The 20224-nt window shown below is 65.9% G+C and overlaps 3 protein-coding genes across 9 annotated transcripts in view; all 3 read right to left on the minus strand.

Annotated features, from left to right (window-relative positions):
* CTNND1 (catenin delta 1) overlaps positions 1 to 8463 on the minus strand; it is a 29148-nt gene extending 20685 nt beyond the window's left edge. For 5 of the 6 annotated variants that reach the window (XM_067295889.1, XM_067295890.1, XM_067295892.1 and 2 more), the window contains exon 1: positions 8372 to 8436. The gene's annotated coding sequence lies outside the window, so the exon portion shown is untranslated. Of the gene's footprint in view, positions 1 to 8371 lie in introns of all 6 variants that reach the window. The other variant, XM_067295893.1, reaches the window with a different exon arrangement.
* Positions 8464 to 15880: 7417 nt separating this feature from the next.
* On the minus strand, positions 15881 to 17236 carry SELENOH (selenoprotein H). Its single transcript, XM_067295899.1, has 5 exons — positions 17165 to 17236; positions 16712 to 16843; positions 16474 to 16619; positions 16256 to 16374; positions 15881 to 16110 (listed from the first exon to the last, which is right to left on the minus strand). Exons 2-4 carry the CDS (start codon positions 16840 to 16842, stop codon positions 16274 to 16276), a joined length of 378 nt encoding a protein of 125 aa, XP_067152000.1. The 5' UTR covers position 16843; positions 17165 to 17236; the 3' UTR covers positions 15881 to 16110; positions 16256 to 16273.
* Positions 17237 to 17680: 444 nt separating this feature from the next.
* On the minus strand, positions 17681 to 19983 carry TMX2 (thioredoxin related transmembrane protein 2). 2 transcript variants are annotated; one of them, XM_067295896.1, is made up of 8 exons: positions 19752 to 19981; positions 19246 to 19306; positions 18958 to 19071; positions 18713 to 18789; positions 18491 to 18597; positions 18299 to 18364; positions 18085 to 18214; positions 17681 to 17906 (listed from the first exon to the last, which is right to left on the minus strand). In XM_067295896.1, the coding sequence occupies exons 1-8, from the start codon at positions 19938 to 19940 to the stop codon at positions 17769 to 17771; spliced, it is 882 nt and encodes a 293-aa protein (XP_067151997.1). In that variant the 5' UTR covers positions 19941 to 19981; the 3' UTR covers positions 17681 to 17768. The 2 variants fall into 2 exon arrangements, with proteins under 2 accessions (XP_067151997.1, XP_067151996.1); XM_067295895.1 differs by having other exon boundaries at positions 18085 to 18364; positions 19752 to 19983.
* Positions 19984 to 20224: the final 241 nt, after the last annotated feature.

A 20224-nucleotide genomic window follows, 5' to 3' on the forward strand; every position in this document is an offset into this window, starting at 1 on the left:
TAAGCCAGGGGTGGGCTCAAGGTCCCAGGCCCGCTCTGCCCAAGCCCCATCAGAGGAGGACACCATCTCCTACCGAGAGGCAGCTACAACTACGAGGTGATCTCTCTCTCTTCCCTCCTCGCGCCCCTCAGTCCTGATGGGACTTTGGTTGCCGTCTCTGGCCCCATGACCACCACCCCTCCCAGCCCAGTAGCTCTCCTCAAAGGCGAGTTGCAGAAAGGACACATGATGGACTTCGGACACGCTGGCGCCGGGCCAGGCGGCCCTCCCAGTGCGGGAAAGGCCTGCTCCTCACAGGCAGGTTGGACACCGCCTTGGGTGTCTACCTGTGCTGGTACAACCCCACCCTGATCCGTCAAAAACCAGGCCCAAAGTACCGGACCCCGGCAAGAGTTGGGCTGGGGGGACCACGAGGAGCGCCAGCCTCGGGCCGCAACAGGAGGAGAGCCGCTCTCCACCGACCGTCCGTCGCGCGCAACTGGTCCGAGCGGCAGTGGGACCGACCGCAGCCTGGTCTACCTCGCCCTCCGCCCCCACCGCGATGAAGGCCACATACCTAGAGGAGGAAGGGCTCCCTCCAGAGAGAGGGAGTTACCTGCGCGGATGCAAGCAGGGACACAACGCCGCACCTTATAAGGGAAAGGGCCAGCAGCCAAAGGAGGATGATAAGGAGGGAAGAGATAAGAGGCAGGGTGGGGCCCCCCCGCGTACCAGACAGCAGGGGAGGAAGCAGACGCGGCCCCCACTCCCCAGCATGAGCAGGGGCCCGAGATGGCAGCGATACGGATCAGGTCCCAAGGACAGGTCTGGACGTAGCCAGCAGTTGGGAAACCGCGGCAGGCTATCGCCAGGGCCCACGGTCGGGGGGGACGCGGCAGGCGTTTGCTTGGCCGAGATCCCTAAAGCTCTTCCCTCCGCATCCCGACCGGAGCCGTTAGGGCTAAGTGGGGCCGGCAGGAGAAAGGAGCAGCGCGGGGTCGGTCACGGAGAGAGAGGCCTGTCGGGCTGGTATGTCAGCAATCCGGCTCCAGGGCAGCTGTCCTCCCCGGGCGCTCGAAGGCGGGGGGGGGCCGCATGCACGCAAGGGGCTGCCGGCTCAGCGTGGGCCCCGGGGAGGCAGCTCCCGCCGGGAGCGAGCGCTCCAGGGGGGAGCAGCCGAGTTTTGCATGTCAGGAGCCCTTTAGCAGCACAAAGGCGGCTCTCTCTGCTCTGTGGGAATTTGCAGCTGAGCGGCTCCGGGGGGACAAAGGGATTTCACAGGCCCGGCCGCAGCTGGCCGGCCTCCCTCCCTCCTTTCCCCCCCTCTCCCGGCGTTCCCGCTTCCTGTCACAGTAGCGCCAGACCTCAGGGGCGCAGCAACAAACAAACACCAAGTGCCGGATTCTGGGAACGGGGCCAGCGCATTCCCGGGGCAGGCCGCGCTCTGGCGGCCAGCGGCCTCCCGCTTCACCGGGGCGGCTCCCGGGCGCTGCGGGGGAGCAGTCGCCATCCCAACCCGATGCCCCCCCACCCACCCCGAGGGGTGGCGGTTGAGCCGGCGGGATCGTGGGGCAGCTCGCCATCTCCTTGCCCTGCTCCGGGCCCGGCAGACGCTTGGGATGAGCAAGGGTGGACACAAGACAGCCCCCCGGCGGGCCGCCACAGCCTACAGCCCCTCTCCCTCCCACAGTGCCCCCGGCCTTCACCCTGTCTCCTCTCCCTCCTCCCGCTGCCAGGCTAAACTTTCCCATCCAGCCGCCTCTCTCCCGCGGCAAAAGCAAACATCACCCCGGCGCTGCGGAGATAAGGGCCGTGCTCATGGAGTGGAGGGAGCAAAGTCCCTCTCGGTTAAGCCTCTGAGGCTACGGCGTCACAGGAGCTGCCTCTCGCCAAGCTCAGGCGCAGGACAAGGGCAAAACCGCTCCGGCGGCGCCTCTGGGGGGGGCAGAGGGAACCCCCATCCCTCCGCCAAGGGCCAGTATTCCCAGTAGGATTAAGGGAAACCTCCCTCCAGGCGCAAGCAGCCCACGACGCACAGCGGGGCTAACTGGGAATCAAACCGCTGGGGTGGGTGCCCTGGCGACGAAGGATGCAGGGAAGGCAGAGTTACTGAATGCCCCGTCCATCCCTGCCCAAGCACGGAGCAGGATGCTCTGGAAGCGGCTCCCTCATTCCAGGGCGCCCTTTCCCCTCTGCCCATCCCTCGGGCGAATCCTCGAGCCGGTCAAGTCACACGCACGTCCTCTCCCCACGCTGAGCAAACAAGCAGGGGCTGAAGTCATGTTTAGCATGGGAGCGGCAAGGAGGGAATTGCTGCGATTAAGGCGAGAAGCCCGCCGGAGCGGCCCAGGAGAAGCCGGGCCCCCTCGCCCCGGTTATCCCAGGCTCCCCAAGCAGGTGGCAGGCCGAGGCACAGCGCCCACCGCCCAGGGGCCACGAGGGAGGAGCCCCCTTCCCCCAGCTCACCAGGGAGCGGCTTCCCAGGCTCCCGCGCAGGCCGAGGGGAAGGAAACCGGCGTTTCCTGGTGAGACGGGAAGTGACATGGTGACTTCCCTTTCCCGAAAGCTTCTAAACACGACGTCCTGCCAAGCGCCGCTCCCACTCCGCACGCAGACGCCCTGGAACCGGGCCGGCAAGGCCGGGCACGGGCACCGCCGCCACCACCCACCCCCCCGCCGCCGCCACCACCCAGCCCAGGTAGCACCAAGCAGCGGCCACCCCTTACGCAGCTCCGTGGGACACAAGCGTTCGGCCCTGCCCGCCGGGGACGCGCGGGCTTACGCGGCGCTGGGGGGTTTCCGAAGCTCGAGGAGACAGGGCGAGGACGGCTCCGGGAAGCCAAGCGTGGCTGACGCCCCTCACGGCGCGACAGAGGGAAGCGGGGCAGGGATCGAGAGCGAGCGCAGGCTCCCTGCTTGCCGGTGCCCTTTCGGAGGGGAGCTCCAGGCCCCTGGGAGCTCCCTCCTGTAGGTAAAAGCACGGAGCGGAGGAATAACATGGAGGAGGGAGAATTACAGAGCAGGCCTTCCCACATCAGAGGGGATTCCACCCAGAAACACCCCCGGGCTGCCCCCTCCGCCTCATCAGGCCCTAGTTAGCGCAAAGGAAGGACGACATTTGCCCCCCCCCCCCCCCCCATCGCCCGCCCGCACCTCGAAGCGAGTCAGCCCGCCCGAAGGCAGAGCCGGGCAGGGCAAACAGCCGCGCAGGCAGCGACACGCTCAGAAGAATGCGTTACTCCACTGGGCAAGGGGCTTGCCGGGAACATGCAACCACCACCGGTGACCCACCCTCCCGGGTCGGAAAAACTCGTCTTTGCGGTTCGACGCACTCGCGGCAACCCACGCGTGCGAGCTGCCTGGCTGCTGCGGCACCCCCCCCCCTCCCCCGTCTCCCCCTCGCTACCGGGTCGGCGGGAGAGGTGCTGGGAGCACCGGGGGGGAAGCGGCAGGGAGATGCTGCAGCTATCCAGAAGGTCGCGGGAGACGGGGGAGAGAGGAAAAGGCGTCAGCTGAGGCCGGAGAGCCGCCATCCTCCTCCCGGCCAGGGTGGGATTCGGTTCTCCGTATTCATCTGCTCCGAGGCTATCCGACTCCTGCACTAGGCCGCTTTGCTCCCGAGAGGGAGCCCATCCCCCTTGCCCCGGTAACCGCTCTCCTAGCGAGGTGGTGCTTCTGCAGTTGCAAAAGCTGCGCGAAACAGCAGAGCAACTCGTCTTGCTGCCTGCTTCCTCCCCCCTCCACCATGGATCACATGGGCAATCCCTGTCCGCGCTCCCAACTCTCAAGGAAGCGGCAAGCGCAGGTAAAGCACACGTAGCTTCCAGGTTTCGCTCGCTCGAGCCGGGCCGGCAGCAGGAAGCCGGTGAACTTTGAGCAGCGTTCGGTTTAAGCAGGGCCAACGCCCAGAGGAGCGGGAGCAGTCGGGGCGGGATGGAGCCGCGCTAACAGCTCGCCCGCCCTCGCCTCCGTGAAGCCGGCAAACAGCCTCGGCCAAAGCCAGCCCACCCAGCGCCCGTGCGGGATGGCTGAGCCCTCGTACGGGTCACGGAGGCGCAGGAGTTTTCAACGGCTGCGTTGCCGCTTACCCCCATCTGCTCGCCCAGCCCCTCAGGCCTCTGCCCTAGCAGCTGCCCTCCCCAAGGCCTGGCCTGGCTAAGCCACGGCTCCCGGCGCAGCTCCCCGCTATGCGGCTGGCAGCGGGGCCGAGTAAGCCACGGCCTGGCAGCCGGAGAAGCCGTCAGGGAGGGCAGCTCCAGTCCCCACGCCAGGGCACAGAGTGGCTACCGGAGCTGCTTCTGGAGCTGCCTATTCCCCCCGGCTCCCTAAGGCTCGCAGACAGCTCCCAGCTGGGCACGACTTGTGCTAATAAACCCATCGCTCCGGGGCCTGGAGAAGCCCCCCGAGACCGTTCTGCTAAACGGCGGAGGCCGGGCAGGATGCCCCGACCCCTACCAGCCTGCGCCGACAGCGTTTCTGCAGCCCCAGAGCCGCCGCCGCTTTCTGCCACGCAGACAGGCCGGGGCTGCGGTTTCACGACGACTTTAGGCCAGCCTAGCCGGCCAGAGAAATCCTGCCCTCCCTTCGGCTCGAGCAGCAGGGCAACGAACCGGATCACTGTTAAAGCTAAACACTGGGGAGAAAAAGAAAACAAAAAAAACCCACACAGCCTGGATCTTGAGCCCCTGCTGGCACATTTTTGCAGCGGACAACAGCCCAGAGCTCAACAGCGTCAGATCACTGTGCGACAGCAGCGCGCGGTTACGGACATGGGGATGAGCTCCCCGACACGAGCCGCTCCGCCGTTACTGCCTGCTCGCACCCTCCGAGGAAAGCCGCTCCCAAAAAAGGCCGGGGAAGCCCGCAGAGCGGCCGAGACGGTCCGTTCCCACCTCCATCAGCCTGAACCCACGCGGCCGCCCCTTCAGCACAGGGAGCGCGCCCCGGCCACGCCGGTACCTGAGCTACGCCGCTCGCCGCTCCGGGCTGGGACGTGGAGCAAGGCAGGGACGATAGGCACCTTAGCGAGGCTTCATCTGTCTTGGCACACCGCCGGGTGGCTTGTGCTGCTTACTCACCGATTTCCCCCGCCACCCACACCCAGCAGCCACCCCGTCTCACCCCTCCGCTCGCCGCGGTTTCGATACGGGCCGCAAGGAGGAAGCGGTAACACTCGCGGGGAAGCTTCTCTCCACCCCGTTTCCTCTATAGGGGAAGAGGAGAAGGAAGAAGTACCGAGCTCGGCCGGGAGGATCACGCGGCGCCCGCCGCTGCCCCGAACCCCCGCTCAACACGCTGGGGTCACACGAAAACACGAGGGAGTGCATTAAGCCACTTGTCAGCTGCCCCGATCAGTCTGTCCCCATGTCACCAGGCAAGGGAAACCCCGGGACCCGCACCCCTATGCCAAGCCCACGGCGGCAGCAGGCAGCGCAGCACAGGCCTCCGTTTTGGGCGGGAAGCAAGGCAGATTAGCAACAGGCACAAGACAAGCAGGAGACAGACTGATTCACGATCCAAAGCGGCAACTAGCAACCGGCCGCCGGGAGTCCCCAACACACCAGCTCCGAAAAAACCCCATTTCTTCCAAACAGCCTCTTAGGCCCGTACGAGAGTGAAAAAGAAAACTAAAGAGCAGGTTGCGGCCACCCTGGGCAACTCCAGGACTTTGGTCTAAAGCCTGTAAATCCAGCCCCTTTCCAACAGTCTCGTGTCGAGACACATTCCTGCGCTCCGTGCCAGAGGACAATTTCCTCCGCCGGCCAAGCCCTGTGTCACACGCAGAGCTCCGAAGCCGCCTGAATCACCCAACAGGTTTGGTTTTGTCACCTCATCCAGGCAACACCTGTTGCCTTTTATGGACCCAAACCAGCCTGGTGCTTCTGCCCCTCACTGCTAGCAAGGCAGAAATAAGGAAAAAAGCCAACAACGCAGAGACGGAGGGGTTTTAAAGCCAGGACAAGAGGTCTGTCTATCCCTTGGGACAGTATCAGCACAGTCTTGGGCAAGGCTCTGTGCTTGCCAGACAGTTACGATGGGTTATTGGGAAGAGAAACCAAGAGATTTAGCCAGGACTCTTCCCTAAGGTTACAGGCACTGCTAAGCTATTTTGAGGACTCGACAGCCTTCCAGGCACGATCCAAGTTACGCTACGCTTTTCCGGGCATCCTAAACCACCCCAATACAAATACAATGGACCAAAGCCTTATCTCCACGTCGGAGGTTGAAGGAGGGAGAGAAAATAAGCGACGATCCAGGGACGCTTGATTGCGGTCCGGGCTGGAGCATCCGTCTGCGACTCTTAGCCCATCTTTAGGGAAGGGAGGACGCCGAGGGCTACCGAACCGCCAAGATCCGGGCCTGACCTCGCAGTTGGAAGGGAGGAGGCTCGCCCTGCCGCAGCAGCCCGGCGAAGCCGCCCAGCACGCTCCACCGAGCGAGCCCCTCTCGTCCTCCCGCCCCTTCCAGGAAGGCTCCCTGCAAAATTCCAGCAAACGCCGCACGTCGCGAAGGACAGTCGTTTGTGCGCAACAGAGGCCCAGCCAAGTTCAATCAAGTGTAAGGAGAGCAGCTTAAAAAGAAAAAAAAAAAAAAAAAAAGGGAGGGGGGGAGAAAAAAAGCTGCTTAAGTGCATGAGTAAACAGCGTGAAACAAGTAAGAGAACCTGCCTCCAGAAAGCGCTGAGAGCAGGACGGCGCAGACAAGCTCCCCGGATCCGCGACGCTGCGGGCATCGGGAGGCAGGAGCAAGAGCTGCCGCCACCAAACCCCGTGACGGTCACCAGCTGCTCCCCACATCCAGAGCGGCCTCTCGGAGGAAAATAGAGCACGGCACGGTAACAGAAACCTCAGACTCGAGCCACGAGCACCGGATATGGGATTCCCATGGTGCCTGGGTGCTGGCGGTGCCGAGCTTCGGTATTTTGCTCCCCGCGAAGGCGAGGACAAGCCTGTTTTCAACCCCACGCAGCAGCCAAGTGCAACAACGGCGACAGGACAAGTTAAGAGACCAAGCAGCGGACAGCTGTACTTCAGCTACCACCACAACACTCCACGTGCCCAGAGAGCCGCCGACGGGCCCAGCCTCTCCCTCCGCAGCTCCCAAAAGCCAGACAGAAAAGCAGGAGGCAAGGCTGAGTGCTGCAGCCCCCGCAGAGGGGCATCCAGCTCCGCCACGAGCATGTTGTGGCTTCTTTCCTAGGGGGAAAGGATAACTCAGGCCCTCTCCCCGCTCATCACGGAGCCCCCGCTTTATCACAGGCTTCGCGCAGGAGCTTGGGCACGGAGCCCTTCCCGGCGAGGGAGGCACCTCCCGCAGATCCACCCCTCTCGCTAACAATCAGAGGAAGCTTTGTTGTCCAGGCTGCCTCGCTCCAAGCCCAGGGGCATAACGGAGCTGCCCGGCTTCCCTTCCGCGAGGGAGGCGGGTGCGCCCGCGCCCCTCCGGCACCGCTGTCCGAGGGCCACCCAAACTTCACTGCGTTTACCCCCAAGATAAGTCTCTTCTCCGCGACGCTCCCAGAGGGGGCAGAGCCCCCGCGTTGCAGGAGAAGGCAGCATCCGAGAGAAGGTCGTCGACTCCTAGCACAAAAGACACTGGACGTGGCCGGGGGGGGGGGGGGAGCAGATCTATGGCTAAGTGACAGTGCGGCCAAGGGGAGCTGAAGAAAAACAGCCTGCTGAGCCCGGGGTCCCCGGGAGCTGCCCGTGACGGGGTCGCTCCCCTCCTGGAGACGTTTAGGTGTCACCCGTCAGCCTGCGACCCAGACGGGTGCGCCGGTATTTTAAGGGCAGCGCTGTCCTACCCACGGGACCTGCTCGGGGGGAGGCTGCCGTGCTCCACCCCACATACGTGACCCTCCCCAGGCACCAAAGTCCCCTCGAACAAAGGCGCAGACAAACGCGACGCCGGCAGACGGGCCGGGAAGGGAGATAAGGTGGTTTCCAGCCAGCCAGGGCAGAGCCCAGGGCGGCTCGGACGGCGCTTCCCCCCCCGCCCCCGCAGCCGGCCCCGAACCCTGCGGCCCGGCTGCCACCCCCGCGGCGCGGCCCCGCCGCCGACACGAGGGGTCCCCGGGAAGCTGGCACACGCGCGCCCTTTGTCTGCGGCCCCGCGGCGGCGACACGGGCGACGCGGCGTCCGCCGCAGCTGGGGGCAGTGGGGGGGGGGCCCGCCGGGAGCCGCCGCCACCGCCCCCGCGCAGTCCGGTCCCACGATGCGTCCTTGCTCCCCCCCCCCCCTCCCGACGGCCACAGAGCAGCCGGCCCCGCAGCCGCCGCTCCTTCCCCCCCCCCCCCCCCCGGGGGCGAGGACCGGCCGGGCCGCGGGGGCGCCCGGGAGGCGCCAGCCCCGCTCGCCCCGACGGCGAGGGGGCAGCGGGAGCGGGACTTACCGTGGCCGGCTCCTCGGGGTCCCGCGGCAGCGGCGGCCGGGAGACACGGGGGCGGCGGGCGGCGGCCCGGGTGCCCCGCCGGGCCGGGCCAGCGGCGTGGGAGCGGGCCGGGGCCGGCAGGAGGGCTGGGCCGGGCCGGGCCGCGCCGTGCGCCCCGCGCCGCTCCCGCACCTAAAATGGAAGTTGCTCCGGCGGGGCGGCGCGGGGAGGGGCGGGGCGGCACCGCCCCCGCACACGTCAGCGCGCCGCGCGCCAATGGCCGCCGCCCCCGGCGCCGCCCGGCCCGCCAATGGCCGCCGCCATTGTAGGGGGGTCGGCGGCGGGGCGGCGGGGGCGGCCACAATGGGAGGGGCGGGGCCTGCCCCATAGTGGGGGGGATCTGCCCCTAGGGGGAAGATCTGCCCCCAAGGAGATGGGATCTGCCCCTGGGGGGGCTTCTTTGCCCCCAGGAGGTGATCTGCTCCTAGGGGGGATCTGCCCATGGGAGGTGGATCTGCCCCGGGGGGGCTTCTTTGCCCCCAGGAGGTGATCTGCTCCTAGGGGGGATCTGCCCCTGGGGAGGGAATCTGCCCCCGGGGAATTCCCTGGCCACGGGGCTCCGGGGATGGGGACAGGCTGCGCACCCGCCGTGGGGGGTGCGATCCCCTCGCCCCCTGCGGTCCCCAGGCGCTGGGGGGGCACTTGACACCACGGCGCTGCCCCGGCAAGCCCCCGGCGGGGGCTAAGCACGCAGTCTGGATGCCTGAAGGCCCAGCACCCACCAGCACGCGCGTCCCCAGGGAGGGGCGCAGCGGCGGATTTCGGAAGGCCCCTTGCGTGGCCAAGGCCGTGCGGGCAGCTGAAGGACTGCAAACACCGGGAACGGCTGTCAGGAGGCCGATAAAAGCGCAGATAAGATAAAGCCATGGGGAGGGGGTCGAGTTGGGGAAGGCACGGGGGTCTTCGGGAGGTGCTAAGTTGATTCAGTAGATCTGGAAAGAATCGAACACAAAAGCAACCCAGCTAAATCAATCCTGCTTTGCCCTGCTTCCGAGGTACTAAATCAAACGGTGTCGCAATCACTGCTGGGCCACAGAAATAACACGGAGGGGGTCTGGGTAGATAGAGAGACCCAAGACCATGTGAGATTTAATAATTACGGCTAACGCAGCAGGAGAAACAATTCCAAAATTCCATCCTCCACAAAAGAGGGTTGCTCGGCTTGGCAAGGAAGTGCCACTCACCTGAGAGAGAAATCCTGATCCAGACTCCTCAAAGGTGACGTTTATCCGCCTTGTCTCTGGTTCTGGGCCGGCTGGATTCAGGGAGCGGGGAGAATCCTGTCTGGTCCTTAGCGTCAAATTACGAGCAAGATAAGGACAAGAGCTGACGAACGTCTTGGGTGGGGACGGGTGATTCTAGGAGTAAATATGCACGGTCCGAGTTAAGCGAGGAGGAGGTGGGGGAGACGTGATAACAGCCCGCAAATGTTTGCGGAAGGTAATCCCCCAGGCGGGGGCAGGGGTTGCCAAGGGTGGTGCAAAAAGGCCTCATGAGGCGAAACGGGATTAAATCAACGTGAAGGACACATTTAGGGAGTTCAAAGATACAAGGGGAGGAACGGCGGGGGCACACGCGCGAGCCCCGGCGGCGATCGTGCAAACCTTGTGCCCCGAGGAAGCCGGGTTGGAAAAGCCAGCGGTGAAACCTGCAGCATCGTTATGGTGGGAATCACCAGATGGAGCTGTTCCACATCAGCTCACGAATTATTTCAATCCACAAGTGGATTTCAAGCGTTGCCTCCAGCACCCCTCTCTCTCCCCCCCACCCCATCACCGCCCAAATTCGCCCTGCTCGTGCGACGCGACGGGGGGAGAGCCGGCTCCTCTGACACACACCTCCGCCCCCGAGGAGAGTGGGTGGCCAGGAGCAGGGTGCACAGCTCGAGCGAGCCAGAACACCCCGTTAACGCACGCTTACTTTTGAAGGCAGATTGAGCCCTGATCCTCCGGCTTCGGCTCAGCCAGCAGCAGATAATGCTCTCGTTAGAGCTTAATTTCTGTGGCAGATGAGGCCCGTCCCACTGCTTCCTGGGGAGGATAGAAGGGATGTGTCAGGAGCATGGGAAAATCTGCCCTCTTTTTGCAGCGATTACGTGCAACAACATCTTACGCGTCCCCTTTCATCCTACGGCGCTGTCAATGCCTTATCCAGACGAGACGCCCCGAAAAACGCAGCCACCACCGGAACAGAGCAAGACGGCTTGTTTACAAGACTGAGCGATGCTCCCGTGGCGGCCGAGGGCAGGAGGAAGAGGAGGCTGCCGTCTCCAGGTCCAGCGCAGGCGGTTCAGAAAGACGGCCTGCATTGTTCTAAATCAGGATAACCAGGCACTTCCGCAGCCCCTTTCCTATGGGAATCCTGACAGGTTGTTGTCTCCCTCCCCCTGCAAAAAGGGGGAAGCGCGGTTCCGGGGAGGTTGAAACACCTCATCCATCAAAAACCTCCCGAGAAGGGGAAACAGAGGCAGCTCCTGCACTGGAGAGTCTCGCAGTGAAAGCAAAAGGGGCCGTAACTGAAAGACGATCATGGCTGTGAGACCCAAGATAAGAACTTCCTTTCTCTTAAGGAAATTAGCCCCGAATCTTCTCTTTTGAAGGGTTTAGGAGACATGGGGAAGACGTGACTTGTCCTGTGGAGGTGCCTCTCTCCCCATCGTCTGCAGAGCCTGGACAACCAGCTTAAGCTTGGGCCATGTCCACACGGAGATACTGTCCCTTCCCCTCCCCTCCGAGTCCCATGAGGAGATAAACCCAGCTCGACTCTCCTGATCCGGGGCCTCGTTCCTGCAATTTTCTCCCCATAGAAAGTAAAGCTTAGGAAGGAAGGAGGGCACTGCTGTAGACCTGGATCTCATCCTGGTCTGGTTTGGGGCATAGGTAGGGTGGCTGCCTGCTCCCAGGAGTGGGAGATTGCTCCTGCATCCCACAGTTTAGGTACGACCTCAGATAATTAACTTTTGGACACCTAAAGGACTGAATCAGTCTTAAATATTTTGCTGGCATGGCAAGGAGAGTTAGTCATATATTTTTAGCCAGGCATTCTGGCTAAAAACATGGACGTGGGTCTACAGAGAGACGAGGCCATGGGACAAGAGGTTGTTGGTGCTTTTTCCAGCATAGATTATTTGACTTTGGGTACTGGCAAAAGTTACACTAATAAAAAGCCTCTTTTGTGTGCAGGCTGTATCTGCAATGGGAGTGTTTGCTGGTAGTGCCAGATCATATATCAGGAACTTTTTAAGGGCAGACAAGGCCGTTGGAGAGGAGGGAGAGGTTGCACCGTGGCTGTCAGGGTTGGAGTTTCGCAGCGGAGGACTTTGGCGTGACAGGGATTAGCACCGTTGCCTTTGCGAAATCCTAAAACCGCCTCAAACCGAGGGGCCTGCACCGGACCCAGGGTTTTCCATCGCCGCCTGAGAGCGGCTCTTAGCGCGTCAGGCCAGAGTGACCGGCTGAGTCACACGGGCGGCGAATTAAGGAGCGCGATTCAAAGGCAGCCCGTTCTGCCGGCAGGCCCAAAGATTCAGCCATCGCCAAATAACCGGGATTTTGCCTCACCTGCTGATCCGTCGCTCGGTCGCAAGGCGAAGCCCCTCTGATATCAGCGCTCTGGAATTTTTTAATTTAACTTCGCCTTGGCTCGGTTTCTTTCACTTGACTTCTCCGGCCTGTTCGGCTCAGCCAGCTGAAAAGCAATTTCCAGTGTTAATGTCGCCCCAATTGCCGGCTCCTGATCGGAGCATCTGCTTACAAGTCAGGCCTGACTGGAGAGGGATTTTTCTCTCTGTTCCTCTGCTGATTCCCCACTGAATGATCTCCCCCCTCTCTGCTCTGCAATCTCAGCGTGGTTGGGGCATGACGTAAAAAACTAGGAAGCAGTGGGGAAGGCTGGACCACTAAGCATGATCTAAAACCACTCCTATGTTCCCTTTCGGGCCGCGGAGGCTGCTTTTCCGAACTCCTCCTGCTGCTTCCGAACACGCTGCTGGTGATCCGGGCCCTGGGACTTGCAGCTAGCAAGGCACCACGGAGCTCTCCGCGGGGAATTTCCCAAGGATGGGGATCGGGGGGGGGGAACAGAGGATGAAGTGGACCCGCAGGCTGATTACCGCGCTGGGAATTAATAGGCAGAGATTTAAAAAACAGGGGGTGACTGGAGTCAAGCTCTGGAAAATCCACATATACACGCCTAAATCCATAACTTTCTTAGCTATATCCTTCTGCTCCCAATGAGCTCGAGCTTTCCACGTGACAACTCCGATTATTATAATTCTAAGAGATTGCAGGGGACGGGGAGGAAACATCTTCTCTACTTTTCTTCTATTTTTAAGAGCACATGATAGTGCTTTGATACAAAATTACATGTTTCACTGGTTCCTTTGGTATTTACAGCCTCAGTCAAAGCCACCCCAGGTCAGTGGAAAGGCTGCCACTAACCTCACTAGCCTCTGGCCAGGACCCATAATCAGTCACTTTCCTCCTTGGTCTGCATCTGCTCTGCACACAGCAAAGATTGAGAAAAACACCCTCACATGCCCAAACACATGCAAATCCATCTGCAAAGCCACAGAAAATATCATGGGACAATACTGCATTTAACTAGTTGCAGAAAACTTTGTAGATTAAAAATCTACAGTGTCGTTCAGGCTCCCATTCTTCTTCAGCCCTTGAAATTTCCACCCACTTTGGCTGTTTTTTAAGAGCAGCTAGTATCTCCAGGCAATTGGGCTGGGATTATTATAATTGTTGTTCCTGTGTGCGGAGCGACTGACGCAGATGTTTCTACAATGGCTGCTTTATGAAATGACAAAATACATTTCAAACGCTCTAAGTAGGCAGCGTCGTTTGCATGAAGGCTGGTTTCCAAAATACCCACCGTCGATCCTCCCCTTTTCGGCTAGTGCTTGCGTGCGTCTCTGTCTTTCCCGTCAGGAAACCGTGAAAACACCGTTCCTCACACACAAGGCCACAGTGGATTTTGAGAATCCAAAACCTTGAGCGGGGCTCTGACCAAGCAAGCACCAAGCTGGACAGTGCTGCCACACCACGAAGAGCTTCTTGGCAAACAGCATGCCCTCATCGCAGTTATTTGTCTCTTGTCAGAGGTGCTTAAACCCCTTAGCGGCAGGGTTTAAGGCCCAACACAGTGAAACAAGATGGCTCCGAGGCGAGCCCTCGAGCAGGCCTTCACCTCAGGAGGGCCGCCATAAGACGTAGAGGCCCGCGACCGGCATTTCCCTCAGCAACCCTCAAAGGATCCGCCCCAACCACTCTGGCACCTTCAGCAAAGAGTCCCCCCGCCGCGAGCCGCCCGGGTAGTGCGGCCGGAGCTCGCCCTCCGCTGGGCGGGAGGGACGGAGGGAGGCGCCGCGGCGCCATCTTGTCAGCAACGGTCGGCGGCGCCCTCCCTCGAGGGGTTCCCGCCAAGAGCGCAAGCCGCGCTGCGATTGGCCGGCGGGGCGGGCCAATGGCGGGGCGGTTGCTGGGCAGATTCCCGCCCAGGGGGAACGTTCGGGGAGGCGTGGGGTGGGGGCGGGGGGAGCGGGGTGCGCACGCGCGTGGGCACGTGGGCGCGCGCCGCCCGCTCACTCCGCGGTCCGCGTCGAGGTGACACCGGGTCCGTTGCGTCCCGTCCTGTCGTGGGGCGCCTGGCGCCCGCGCTAACGCTTCGTTCCCCGCCGCCACCGGGCCCAGCAGGTACCGCACCCCGCGCGCCCCGCCCGGGCCCCGGCGAGGCGAGGCGCCAAAATCCCCCGGTTTTCCCCCAAAAATCCCCGTGGCCGGCGCCCCCTGGTGGCTGAGCTCCCCCCCAGGGCTTTGCCTGCCCCCCCTACCCCCTCGCAATGCGCCTGCCCCCAGGCCACGCTGAGCCTAATCCCAGTCCCGAACCACCGGGTCCAGTTCAAACCAGGCCGCTGCCCCGGGGGGGGGGGGAAGACGGACACCGGGCCGCGGGGTCCCTAGCGCCACGCTGTCTCCGCAGGGGCACCCATGGGCTCTCCGGCGGCCGCGCCGCGGCTGCTGTACCGCAGCTCCCGGCTGCTGCGCGCCGCCTTCCTGCAGCTGCACCGGCAGCAGCAGCGGGCGGACATCTTCTGCGACGTGGTCCTGCAAGCGGAAGGTGAGCGAGGGGGAAACCGCCCTCCGCCGGGCGCCCCCGGGAGCGGGGCCGCCACCGCCGCCGCGAGGGCTTGGGGTGCCGCCAAGGACGGGCGGAGCGGGGCTGCGACGGCCACCGTTGCTTTGCAGGCGAGGCCGTGCCCGCTCACTGCTGCGTCCTCTCCGTGTGCAGCCCCTTCTTCATGGAGCAACTGGCGCGGGAGCTGCCGCCCCGGGGCCGCAGGGTGGTGCTGGAGCTGGGGGGGCTGAAAATCGGGGCGCTGCGCAAGCTGGTGGATTTCCTCTACACGGCCGAGCTGGAGGTGTCGTGGGAGGAGGCGCAGGAGGTGCTGGCAGCCGCCCGGCAGCTCCGCGTGGCCGAGCTGGAGTCGCTGCAGCTGAAGGACGGGCGGCTGGTGAAGCCGGGCCCGAGCTGGCGGCTCGACCGCGGCTGCCTGCAGGCGCCTCGGCCCGATCCCGGCTCCGCCAGGCCGCCGGAGCGTCCCGTGGGGCAGCCGGCCGCCAGCCCTGGCGCAGGCGGCGGGCGGCGGGGTGGCCCCCCGCCAGAGAAGCTGCCGCCGCCGCCACTGGGGGCCAAGCGGCCCGGCTGCCCCAGCGCGGGGCCCGTGGGGCCGGTGAAGCTCAGGAAGGCGGTGAGCCGCGGCTGCTGGGAGGTGGTGCAGGAGGAGAGGTGCCCACCAGGGCCGCGACCTGCGCCCGAGGCCACCAGGGCCAGGCCAGAGGTGCCCGGCAGCGTGAGGGGCGACGTGCAGCCGCGGCCCAGGCTGGCACCGGCCCCCACGGAGCTGCAGCCGCCTGCGGACGCCGCAGGTGGGGACGGCCTGCCCGCCGTGGGGGCCGCAGCCCACCGCTCTCCCCCCGGCAAGGCTCTGCCCCGCGCCCACCGCCCGAGGAAGCCGGCGCGGGGGCCCCCCGCCGGCAGGCAGGGCCGCGGGCTGCCGGGGGGCTGGGGGGCTGTGGCGCAGCCCAAGCGCAGCCGCCCCAGGGAGGCCGAGGAGGAGGAGGAGATCGACGTGGGCATTGCGGAGCCGCCGCTGCCCCCCGGCGCTGTCTGCGTCCGGCCCAACCCCTCCTCCGAGTCGGACGTGGACGTGGATATCCTGAGCTAGGGCTGCCCCCCGCGGCGCCCCGGGCGAGGGGCCGCCGCGGTCGTGCGCGCGCCGAGGGCCATGTTTCCCACGCCTGGGGCGAGGGAGGCAGAGCCCAGCCTGGCCCTGCTCCGCGCCTGTTAAAAAGGGGAGCACCGGGACTGGCGTTTTGTTGGAAATAAAGCGTTGGAGCAGCGAGTGCTGTCTGTGCACCCCTCTTTCCCCCCCCCGCCCTTGCAGCAGGCAGCCCAGGCACGCCATGGGGTTGCAAAAATTTATTGCAAAGCCGGAGCCGGGATAACCGCGTAGGGCAGCAGCTGTGTGGGTGGGGGAAAGCAGAGCCCAGGGGTGCCAGCACCCGTTACCCGCGCGGGGAGGGGGGGAGCTGCGGCATCGGAGACGAGACTGGGGCCGGCCGGTGCCCCCCCACTTGGTCACGCCTCCTCATGGATGCTCCTCCGGTCCCGCGGGGTCCCGAATCCTGGCCTGGCTGCGGGCGAGAGATGAACGGGGAGGGTCACGGCAGCGCTGGGGCCTGGCGGTTGCTCCCAGAGTTGCCTCCGTCCTTGTGTCGAGGAGGTCCCCAGGGAAAGGGGGGGGGGGTTCGGCCCCCCCCGGGGCGCCGTGCCGCTCACCTCGCCGTGCCGCTGCCTCTAGGCCAGGCTTCGCTTCAGGGCCTCGGCGACGGCGGCGGGCTCGGGGAACTTGAGCTTGCGGGGCGGCCCCTTACCGATGCCGCTCCACAGCTCCACGGCTGCGGGCGACGGGGGGGGGGGCCGGGGTCAGGGCGGCCGGGGAGCCGCCGCCGCCCCCCGCCCCCCCCGCCCACCCCCCCCCCGCCCAGGCCACTCACTGCTGCCGTCTTCCTTCACCAGGGACACCTCGAAGCTGTTCCTGCGCGGCGGCGCAGGGTTGATCTCCACGGCCAGGTGGGCCACGGCGCCGCGCAGGGCCTCGCTCACCGCCGCCGCGTTGCGCCCGAACACGCGTCAGCTCTTGCTGGGGGAAAGACGGGGGGGGGGGGAGTCACGGAGGGGGGGGGGGATGTGGGCACCCCCCCCCCAGCACCCCAAGCCAGGCGGGCCCCTCACCAGTGCTCGATGACCACGCGGGGGCCGGGGCCGCCCCGGGCCCGCTTCTGCGGCGCGTCCGCGTCCCCCCCGGTGTCGGCTTCGGCCTCGGCCGCCTTCTGGGCGCCGCGCTTCTTCCCGCGGGGAGCCATCCTGGGGAGAGGCGGGCGGCTGAGCGCCGGCGGCGTGGGGGGGGAGGCCCCGCTGCGGGGGTCGGGGACGGGGGGGGCCCTAGGGACGGGGATCCCGGGGTCCTGCTGGGGGGGGGAGGGAAGGGGGGACAGGGGGATCCTGCTGGGGGGGGGCAGGCACGGGGCTCCGGAACCCCTCTATGGGAAGGGTTGGGGAGCCCCCCCGGACGCTGCTGTGGGGAACCCCAGGGGCCCTCCGGGAGGGGGCCCCGCTGTGCAGGGGGGCGCCGGGGCCGTGGGGGAGGGGGGGAAGGGGCGCGGGGAGCCGCGGGGCCGCCGCTACCTGCTGCGCCGCGCCGAGCACGTGGTAGCGCGCGGGGAATCGCTGCGGGCTGAACCACCGGCCCGGGGGGGGGGGGGGCGGCGCGGTGGGGGGCACGGGGCACAGGGCCGCCCCGCAGGCCAAGCGGTGTCGGTGGGCCGCGGTAACACCCTCCCCGGACCCCCGCCGCCGCACTGCGGCAGGATCCCCCCGCCGCTTTCCCGGTACACCGCCCGCGGGGCAGCCGGTGGGGGGGGGGGGCGGTAACCCCCCCCAGGGGACACAGTGGTTCCGCCCGCCCCCTTCTTCCCGCTGTATGCAGTGAGCGCTGAAGCCCCAGCCAATCACAGCGCGGCGGCCACGCCCCCTCAGTCACGTGACACCCCCCCCCGGTGCCCGCCCCGCAGCACAAGGACACGGCGCGGCGCTGGGGACCTTTATTGACAGCCGGGAGCAGGAGCGGCGCGGGGCGGCTCGGCCCCGCCAGCCCGGGCACGGGCTTCCCCCCGCCACCGCCGGGGAACAGCCCCCGCGGGCACGGGGCCGGGGCTGCCCCCCTCCGCGGCGCGGGGGCCGGTCCCCCCCCTCTGGCAAGGTGGCGACGACGACGTGGCGACAGCAGCTTCTACTTGTCCTTCTTGGTCTCCCCGTTGGCCAGGCCGGCGGCCTCCGGCGCTTCCTCGGGCCCCTCGTCCCGCGGCTTCGCCTGCTTCTTGGCCTTCTGGTAGAGCTCGTTGAGGTTGAACTCCCTGATCACGTTCTCCTGCAGCCGAGACACGCCCCGTGGCAGCACCCACCGCCGTCTCCCCCCTTCCCCCTCCCCGCAGCTCCGAGCGCCCTTCCCGGAGCGCTGGGAGCCGCTGGCCACCTCCAGGGGCGGGACCATGCTGTGCCCCCCAAGCAGGAGGCCACCAAGGGCTGGAAGGAAAATCTCCACCCACCTCCGAGAAGGTCCAGGACACGGCCCGGCCCTTCTTGTCGATCTGCGGGCGACGCATGGTCTCCGTCCCGCCCTGGAAGAGGATGAGGGTGGGCAGCTGCTTGGTGAGGGGCGAGGTGCTGACTTTGTACCTGTGGGAGGTGGACGGTGACCCTGCGGCCCCTAGGGGGGCCCCCAGACACCCCCTGATCCGCCCAGATACAAGCCCCGCAGACCTGGTGCTGACGTCCGTGTATCGGCCCACGTCCACCTTCCCGAAGTGCAGCCCCGGGCAGTTGTACCTGGAGGCAAGACGCGGCTGAGAGCGCCGAGCGCGACCACGGGGCTTCACCCCTCGCCCCGCTCCCCACAGGCGCGTCTTTCCCCCCCCTCAACTTGCCGAGGCCCCCCCGGCAGGCGCCGCTCACTTGAGAGAGAGGTCGGCGAAGATGGGGGCGAAGGACTGGCACTCGCTGGACCAGTTGGCGAAGAACTCGACGATCCAGGTCACTCGCTTGTCCCGTTCCAGCTCTTCCTGCCATGGGGGGGGGGGGGGGGAACGCGGCTCAGCGGGGCACAGCGGGGTGCAGCACCCCCGTTCTGGCACCGCTACGCGCCGGCCCAGCCCGGCCCACGGAGGACATACTCACATCTATGGTCTTGTCGCTGAAATACTTGATGTACTCGGGGCCCATGTAGAGGGGCGGCTTGCAGGTCATGAGGAACACTAAAACGACAGCACCCCTGAGCCCCCAGAAACCTCTCATATCCACGGCATCCTTCAGCAACGAATGTGACAGGTCAACGGCCCACAGAGGAGCACTACGGACACCCCGTGCTTGGGGCAAGCAGAGCCATGCCGAGGGCCCCCCCCCCCCATCCCGGCGGGTCTCACCTATGCACAGCGTGAGGTAGAGCAGGCCCATGCGGATGTCGAGCCGGAAGAAGAGGATGGCGTTGGCCACTTTGCTGAACATGAAGATGTTCCCGATGTGCTGCTCCACGGTGACTGGGGGAGAGGGGTGAGAACTGGGGCCAGATCCCCCCATCTCCTCTCAGCCCCTGTCCCACAACCCCCCTTTCCTCCCGGTCCTACTCCATCCAGCTCTGCGGGGGATGGACCAGAAACAGCCCCCACCCCTTAGCCCCCCATGCCCACCCCATGGCACAGGCCCCAACTCACTGGAGCGGCGGTTCTTCATCATCACGATGGCGCTGAGGAACATGAGAATTTCCACCTCCCGCTGGGCACAGGAGAAAGGGGGTGAGCTGGAAGCGCCTGTAGCCAGCCGGGAGCAGCCGCCCAACCCCAGCAGGGCACAGAGGCTGGCAGCGGCTGCCAGCGCTGGCTGCGGCCACACCGTCTGCCCAGAGCCAGGGCGCTCCTGGCCCTGCCTGGCACCAGGACGCGGCGGCTGCGCCAGGCCCCGCTCTTCCCAAGTCACCACCGGTCCCCTGCGCCCTCCCAGAGCCCCTCTCCCTCCCGAGCACCGAGGTCGCCTGCAAGCGCAGCAAGAAGAGGGGGCTGGCAGGCAGCACTGCCGACCCACGACCCCGGGGCACCGAGGCGCTCAGGGAGCCCCTCGGCCGCTGGCCGGGGCTGGCAGGGCTCTGCCGGCGGATACCGGGCCCGCCCCTCCCTCAGCAGCGCCGGGGAGCCGCGGGGCCCGGGCGGGCGGCCCGCCTCACCCAGTCAAAGTCGCAGGGGTTGCCGTCCTCCCGCTGCGAGGGCAGCCCGCGGCAGAGCGGCGGCAGCTTGCGGACGAGCAGGAAGGCGGTGGCGAGCAGCGCCGAGAGCGGGTAGTAGGGCCGCGCCAGCCAGCGGCACAGCCCGGGCACCGAATACAGCAGCGCCAGCAGCGGCGCCAGCACCGCCATCTTCCCTCCGCTCGCCCCCCGAGCTCTGCCGGCCACCGTACGGCCGCCCCGCGCCGATTGGGCCGGCCGCCTGCTTGTCAGCGGGAGGCGGGGCCCCCGCACCGCTGACCAATGGCGCGGCCCCGCTGCCAAGCGCTTCCGGCATCAAGCCGCAAAACGCGGGGAGGGCGGCCAATCAGAAGACTAGGCCCGCATCGCACGTAGCAACGGGAGGACGGGGCGGGGCGTAGGCAGCGTTCAACCAATCCGAGCCGAGCGCTTGGGGCGCGGCTCTCCCCCATAGG

The sequence above is a fragment of the Apteryx mantelli genome, chromosome 4 (assembly GCF_036417845.1).
Source record: "Apteryx mantelli isolate bAptMan1 chromosome 4, bAptMan1.hap1, whole genome shotgun sequence".
Lineage (NCBI taxonomy): Eukaryota > Metazoa > Chordata > Aves > Apterygiformes > Apterygidae > Apteryx > Apteryx mantelli.

What these genes read in the sequence shown, in the direction of transcription:
- TMX2 (XM_067295895.1), bottom strand. Translation starts at nt 19,940, where the DNA reads ATGGCGGTGCTGGCGCCGCTGCTGGCGCTGCTGTATTCGGTGCCCGGG. An exon ending in ACCCCTGCGACTTTGACTGG is followed by an intron (nt 19,307 to 19,751) that starts GTGAGGCGGGCC and finishes TCCTGTGCCCAG; the next exon opens with CGGGAGGTGGAAATTCTCAT. An exon ending in CTACCTCACGCTGTGCATAG is followed by an intron (nt 18,790 to 18,957) that starts GTGAGACCCGCC and finishes CTGTCGTTTTAG; the next exon opens with TGTTCCTCATGACCTGCAAG.